We start from the raw sequence: 7,623 nt of genomic DNA on the forward strand, positions 1-7,623 counted from the left end.
AAATGATAGTGTGAAGAATTTCTTTGTGTTTTTAATTGTAAAAGTGTCAGAAACCTACAATGAAAGGCTGACACTTGATCTTTTTTAACCTTGTGGAATTTTTTACCAATTTTTATCAGTGTTTAAGAAGAGTTCTTCAAAGCATTTTTTTAAGCTGTTACTTCTATGGTGGTGTATAAAGGATAAAGAAGGACTCAAAAGTTTTTTGACTTTTTGTACATAGTCTAAACTTCAAATTATGAAGAAAATAAATCCTGAGTTATCACAAAAATTGTAACTATAAGCTTTGATTAATTTTAGTTTTGAAAAACTTCTTTGTCATCGCCTGTAAAGTTAAAAAATGAGGCATGCTGTAATAATGTTGGAGAATCTATTTGAGACTACGGTGTGAAATAAAAGTAGTTTAGCAACTTCGCTTATAGAAGTAATTTCTTTTACCTGACTATAAAAACGCATTTTAAATCAAAGCAGTTGAGGTCCAAAACTAGGCGAATATGCCGAGTGTAACAATTCTGATTGTTCCAGAATATTTTTATCAGATAATGCAACAACATATGCAGGTGAAAAGCACTTGGAAAATGTACATAATTGTCGAATGTATTCAAATCTAATAGTTAATTGATTAATTATTACATCCAAAAATTTTTTTACAAATGTTTTTACAAGTTTTTAGTTACCCCTTTATAACTTGGCGCCTCGTGATTCGTGCGCCTGGAGCAGTTTGCTCCAACTGCTCCACAGTAGCTACGCCTCTGCTGTTTTCGGATTAAGCAGCATATATGGTCAAAGCAGGACAGAACAGAATTTGAGCATAATGTTTCCTAAATTTCTGCATGTGATGTTTAGTCCATGGAATAAACAGAGTAGCCAAAAAATCAGTATATATATTATATATATACTGATTTTATATATATACATATATATATGAAAAACTCATGAATCATGATGAGGTGATGGAAAATATGTGGTAGAAAAGGAAATGCATATTTTGAGGTTTTTATAGCATATAATATCCATCTAAAGTGCACTTTTTAGCACCTAAAAATCCGGTTCTTGGGTAATCACCATTCCCTTGCCAGTTACCTTCTTTGGAGGAGTAGGAGATGATTTCCATCCTGTGCTGGCCTATTTACTCTCAGGATCCAAATGTTATAGCCAAATTTCATTACTAGTGATAATTGATACAAAAGTGCAACACGTAGATTAACAACCAAGACATTAAAAGTCTTTGCAGACTTTTATCTAAATATATAAAATTACTTGTTCTGACTGACTGAGTGAATGATTGATTCATCATTGCCCAGAGCAAACAGCTGAACCTAAAGAGGTGAAATTTGGTACACAGTTAGGCTACATCATGAAAACGCACACTAAGAAGGGATGTTTCAAAATTCCCCTGCAGGGGAGAAGTAGAGCATTAAGGCTTAACCTGGAGAACGGCTTCTATTATGCTATTTTAGATGCAATTTTTTTGTTTTTACTACATTTAGTCTTCATTGAGTACTTAGGTGTATTAAATTGATAACATTTCAGATATTGTTATAAATATTTTTATATATTTTGATTTTTTAACCATATGTTTGAACCAATTTGAATTTGTTATTGCATATTGGTTCGATTATAGAACGATTGTAAACGTTCCAGAAAATTGTCAAATTGTAAATGGCTCGTCTGATTCTCAGCAATTCTCATCATTCTTAGCGGTAGATGTTATATAACAATTACTATGGTTATTGAAATACTGAATATAAATGGGGTTTGCTTGCAAAATCCGCGCGGGCAAAGCCGTGAGTAACAGCTAGTTAATTCTATAAGTTTATATGTAACAGTAATTAATCAGATTTTATTTTTTTATGTAACTTCATTATTTCAGTGAAATGTTTTTAAAAATTTCTTCATCTTGATCAAAATAATTTAATTTTAGTTCTTTAATTAATTGATTTATATGTAAAACAAGTTTATTATTATTTTTTTTTCTTTTCTTTTTTTTGAAAAAATATTTTCATTTTTAAGTTTTTATACATTCCAGCGTAACATAGTAACGAGATATCCAAAATATTCGACACATATTTTCATTACTTATATTTCAAAAACTTTTCAAATATTTTTCATACTGTGCTCAAATATACATCTTTTCAAATTAATGGAAAACTTTAATGCCATCACACTTAATATCGGCCCACCAGTGGCCAAGCGGTCTTTGTTCCCTGAACACTGGAAGTTCGGTCGTGGGTTCGCGCCTCGCTCGGATGGGCTGGCCACGCGGAGTTCTCCGGGTTTTCTCCACGTCTATAACGCCATTTCCATTAAAAAGACCTCCCAGAAGGCATCCCTCTAGGCAGATCGCCTAAGTGTTGCGTTGCCATAACTAAACAAACGGTTGGTTGGTTGCTGTTTTTTAGCGCAAGGGCCACAAAGGCCAAGCTGCGCCACAAAACTAAACAAAAAAAAAACACACTTACTCGTAATATTAAAAATTATTATAAAAACATGGAATATATGAAAACAAATGATACATAATTTATGAACTTTTTTATAATTATCTTTTTATTATTAATAATAATAATAAAATATTGGCAAAGAAAGTTTGGTTCTATTGCTTTACGTAATTGTATAGAAAGATTTCTAAATTTTGAATTTTGAAATTTTCAATGAAATAACATATACTGTATTATCGAATTTAATCAAACGAACTACACATTTTTCCCGAAATGACAAAAAGTATGCTGGTGGAAACTTGGAAAAATTGGGACAAGAAAGGCAGGCTTTCTTTCCACTTTTTAACAATGCATTTCGGATTGAGGGAATAATTTTTTTAATCCTCCTCAGATTACACATTTAAAAAAAAGGATACGTAAATATCTCTTTTTAAAAATTAAACTATGATTTAACAAAGATTAGGATTAACGTCATAATACATGAATCCATCAGTTTCGATATCTCACTACCGCGCTATTCCACTTCGCGTTTATAATACATTTTATCGTTTACTACGACGTCATACCATAGTCCTAAATCTCTGTTTTATTATTTAGATTAATACTAGTTTTACAATGAATTATCGCGACATGTTCTTTAAATCTTATCAAATATAAATGCGGATAGTCGGAAAGAGACGTGATAAAAAGTCACTAGTCCCTGGATTATAAGAAAGAATATTTTATATAGCTTATTACATAGTTTATCGTGTATATCGCAACTTTCGACTCTTCTCAGCCGCAAACTGCTCAATTATATCATCAGAAGACAATACTTGCAATTTATTATTCTCAATAAACATAAGGCTTAAATCTGACAGTTTCTATTGCTTTAATGTTGTATGCAAATAAATTCAAGATTAAAAAATTTAAAAAAAAAAGACCAAAAATTAAAATTTCTATCTTCTTCAATTAACGGGTAACAATGAAACTCAACAATTGACCTTTCATTGTTTTGCTCTTTTATTGCGAAGAGTGCGATTTCGAGTGATTGAAAAATGTTTTTTGATTCTAGCGATTATCGACCCTTGCCTTCACCCTTGGGGTAAGAAATTTTTCACATTTTATTGATATTTGTGCAAATAAGAAAGTCATTCGAAAAATTAATGGCTTTAAAAAGAAATTGCTCGGTGCAAATGGTAATTAATTAAATTTAATTTAAATTGTGTATTAGGAAGATCGATGCTATTAAATTTTGGTTGTTAAAGATCGAGGGTTGGGGAGATAAAAGGGATCATGTGTTTTATCTCGAGTAGGGTCAGACCTAATGACAATTTTACTCTTTGTTAGCATTTACAAATATTTTAAAATGAGGGTAGAGACCCTCAAAATTAAGCTTTTTACCATTTCACAATAGTTAAAAATATAAAAAGTTTTTAATAAAATATCATAACAGATGGAGCCATCAAATGTTGCCGGGAAAGTTAAGCAACTCGTTGCTGGATTTTTAAAATTAAGTTTAGTCATTTTTAGACAGGTTTTTCTCTCATTCTTCAAAACTCTCCTTGTTTAGGCGATGAATATATAGTCACTCCATATATATAACACAATGTTGATAATTATTTATATATCTATCTATAACTATCTACACGTAGAAAAGGTACAGGCGGCTACGTATTCATCGGTTCCATTAAAAACTATAGACCTCTGACGTGATGCTATTGGATCCATCGTTAAGTGACACATACCTCCTGTATATATAATCAAAGTTCGATAGAGCACCACTGTTCTCTTCTGACATTGACTAAACCAAAAAATCTCAGAGATAAGAATTACAGTAATGAATTCTGAATTCAAATTAGGGGAGGCCCTACACGTCCACAAAATACTAATAACTTTAATAACGCGAATTTCTAACCGATAATTTGCTTATTTCATGGAAAATTTTGTGAAAGGTTAGATAAAATATTTTAATTTCTCTATTAATTTTACAAATATTTATTGCACTGTAAATTGTTTCTTTCCACTTTTAGTGAGCGATTGGTTGAAGATAAGGAAGAGCATGGATTAGATAATAACGTTATGGTTCCTCCAACAAAGATGAAAATGGATAAAGACTTTAGAAAGCAAGAAGATAGTACGGAGAATAGTTTTGGCTATACTATTGGCTATACTATTGGATATACCATTGGATGTGCTATTAGAGATAGAAAGGCATTGAAAAAAGCCGGATCTTTCTTCAAGGCAGTATGGAAACCAGTCAAGAGGTAAGTTTCTATGTCAGTAGAAAGTTCGATTTAGCTCGGTCATTCGTTCGCCTTTACAATTCTCACTGAATCCAGTGTGATGCTAAACCGAAGTACCTCAAACAGCAACAATTATACACAATATTAAGATGTATTCAGAGATTTGAGCTTGAAAACTTCGTAACTTTTATGAAATTGGCATAACTTTCCTATATTTTTGGCGCTACATCGAGATTTGCCAAACTAGTTTCATTTCTAATCCAATGAAAAGATAAGCTACAAATGAAAATGATAATAACGGGCAATTACTGTATTTATTGTGACATCGTCACAATGTCGGGCTGCAATTTTTAATAGTGGAAATTTATAGTATAATTTTTTCAAATTGCAGCCCAATAATTATAAAGCTTTTAAAATAGTAAAATTGAATTTAAAATATCGCTGAAAGAATATCATTCAGAATGAATACATATAACATTTTTTGATTCTCAATTTGATATAATATTTGCAATCAATCAATATAAATACGGCCGAACCTTCATATTGCGCTCTCAATATGTTTTGATAAAATTCAAATTCAGATATAGGTTTTCAATAAATAATTAAACTTGTTTTTCACATTCCAGATCAGCGCAAAAAGTATGGAAAAACATGAAAATTGAAGAAACTGAATACGTTCAGTTTGAATAAGGATCTCTTTTCCTCCATCATTGCATCAAGTATAAGATTTATCTGCTTGATTTTGTCCAGGTTTGTCTCGGGTAAGTGTTTAATAGGAATATTTTTGTGTTTTATACTCAGCACTTAGGAGATTTTCCACTCTCAACTTATAAATTAAACACTATTTCTATCCCCGATGTACCACCAACATAAATGGCCAGGTAACAGGAGAACAGGAAACGTGTATTAACGTGGAGATACATTATGTTCTTCATACGATTCAGATTTTACATATAGACAGACTAGGCTTTTAAAGTATTAGAATTATATATACAGTATATGTATATTCTTGTCCAATTATCGACAAAAATATATTCTGAAAGTGTACTAGTCTCGTAACATAGGAAAGTAACAGCGTAAATGGGAGTAGAGATTAAAATATTCAGCAAGTTTATGTGAATATGAGTACATGAAGATTCTAATGTAATCAAATTAATAATAATATTCGTTTTTTGAAACCGTGTTTTCGTATTTATTTACTATTGAACACAAGACTGTGTTATTATTAAAACACTTGGCGTTTATCCACTTTATTCAACTGAATAAAGTGGATAAACGCCAAGTGTTTTAATAATAACACAGTCTTGTGTTCAATAGTAAATAAATACGAAAACACGGTTTCAAAAAACGAATATTATTATTAATTTGATTACATTAGAATCTTCATGTACTCATATTCACATAAACTTGCTGAATATTTTAATCTCTACTCCCATTTACGCTGTTACTTTCCTATGTTACGAGACTAGTACACTTTCAGAATATATTTTTGTCGATAATTGGACAAGAATATACATATACNTTCACAGATTTTAGAAGAAATTTAGAGATTTTCATCTCTATGCAGTGTACAGTACATACACTGTTTTCTTTATTTATTATGTTTATTGTTTAACAAAACAATATGTGTTTGTTTATTTTTAATTTTAATTTTCGTTGTTATTTGTTCATTATAAAATAACCAAAAAGAATTTAAGAAGAGTTTAAAAATAACAAGAAAAGATTTAAAAATTCAAAGATAAAAAAAGTTTAATAAAATTTTAAAAAATAAAAGAATGCAAATAAAAAAAATTTAAAAATTTGAAATATATTTCTTGATTAATGAAATTGCTCACTTGTTTTGAGAATGGTTTGAACACTTATTTGGACTTTTCGACTGTGGCTTCTTCAAACTTGTCTTTATCTCGATTTTGACTTTACTCCGATTATGGCACTTTAACTCAATTGTGACTTCCTTATTTTGACGTTATCCCGATTTTGACTCTAATTTTAATTATATCACGATTGTGACGTCTCGAATATTGATTTTAACTAGATTGTGACTTCACCAATTTTGACTTCCAATTGCGTCCTCTCGAACTTTGTCTTTACTTTGATTGTGACTCTTCTAATTTTAATTTCTAATTGTGTTTACCCGAATTTCGGCTTTCCATAATTGTGTCCGTTGTTTATTTTGTTATCTAAATTTGTTGACTACCTGATGAAGGCGATGAACATGAAAAGATAAATAAAACAAAATATTTCTGAAATATTAAAGCATACACATTATGAAATGGTATCTGAAATGATGCAGCTGCAAAAGAAAGGAATTTTAATCAATTTAAGAATGTTTCGGGAAGATGTTCTCTCCACAGTTCTGGCCTTGCATCAATTTGAAAACTTCTAAATTAATTATCTTTTTTACAAAGATAGTTTGATGAATGATTAAATGCGACCAAAATATTAATATTAAAAAAGTACAAATTGTCTCTGTAAATAGTTTTCGTTGTCTAATAAACATTTTTGTTTGATTTTGCTTTTAATTATTTCAAGATCACAAAAACTTGTCGTTATTTTTGTACTTTAGATTAAAATTAAACATGAAAAGCTTGTATTGTCGAATAATTGGAGTGGTGCAGCTTTGTGCCAGGTTCTAGACAAGTATGTAAAATGTTTACCCACTTCCAATTTATCAGTGTATAAAGTATTTAAGTACAAGTTGTTTACATACGTGTCACAAAAAGAACAGTTTTTTTTTTTTTTTTTTAATGTTCGTATTTCCAATATCAGTACATATCAGTGGAGTGCCCTGACATTTGATGATAGGGAAGCTGTGTTTCTGTAAGAAGCCGACATCCAGGGGCAATCAGTCAATTGCACGTCAGTGATGGTCTAGAGTCCATTCGTATCGTTTGTTCTATAAGCCAGTAAAAACCATAGACTTCTCTAAATGCATTTTTATCACAATTACATTCCGAATC

At 30.5% G+C, this 7,623-nt stretch overlaps 1 protein-coding gene across 1 annotated transcript; it reads left to right on the forward strand.

Moving 5' to 3' along the window:
- The first annotated feature begins 3,441 nt into the window (after positions 1 to 3,441).
- On the forward strand, positions 3,442 to 6,292 carry LOC111621986. The gene is made up of 4 exons (XM_023364279.1): positions 3,442 to 3,522; positions 4,451 to 4,684; positions 5,290 to 5,424; positions 6,193 to 6,292. Exons 1-3 carry the CDS (start codon positions 3,476 to 3,478, stop codon positions 5,351 to 5,353), a joined length of 345 nt encoding a protein of 114 aa, XP_023220047.1. The 5' UTR covers positions 3,442 to 3,475; the 3' UTR covers positions 5,354 to 5,424; positions 6,193 to 6,292.
- Positions 6,293 to 7,623: the final 1,331 nt, after the last annotated feature.

Source organism: Centruroides sculpturatus, unplaced genomic scaffold (genome assembly GCF_000671375.1).
Source record: "Centruroides sculpturatus isolate CEXI.00-Female unplaced genomic scaffold, Cexi_2.0 scaffold82, whole genome shotgun sequence".
NCBI classification, from domain to species: Eukaryota; Metazoa; Arthropoda; class Arachnida; order Scorpiones; family Buthidae; genus Centruroides; species Centruroides sculpturatus.

Excerpts from the sequence above, each read along its gene's own strand:
- LOC111621986 (XM_023364279.1), top strand. The coding sequence starts at position 3,476 with ATGTTTTTTGATTCTAGCGATTATCGACCCTTGCCTTCACCCTTGGG. Across the intron at positions 3,523-4,450 it reads CCCTTGCCTTCACCCTTGGG|TGAGCGATTGGTTGAAGATA; the intron begins GTAAGAAATTTT and ends TTCCACTTTTAG. Across the intron at positions 4,685-5,289 it reads GTATGGAAACCAGTCAAGAG|ATCAGCGCAAAAAGTATGGA; the intron begins GTAAGTTTCTAT and ends TTCACATTCCAG.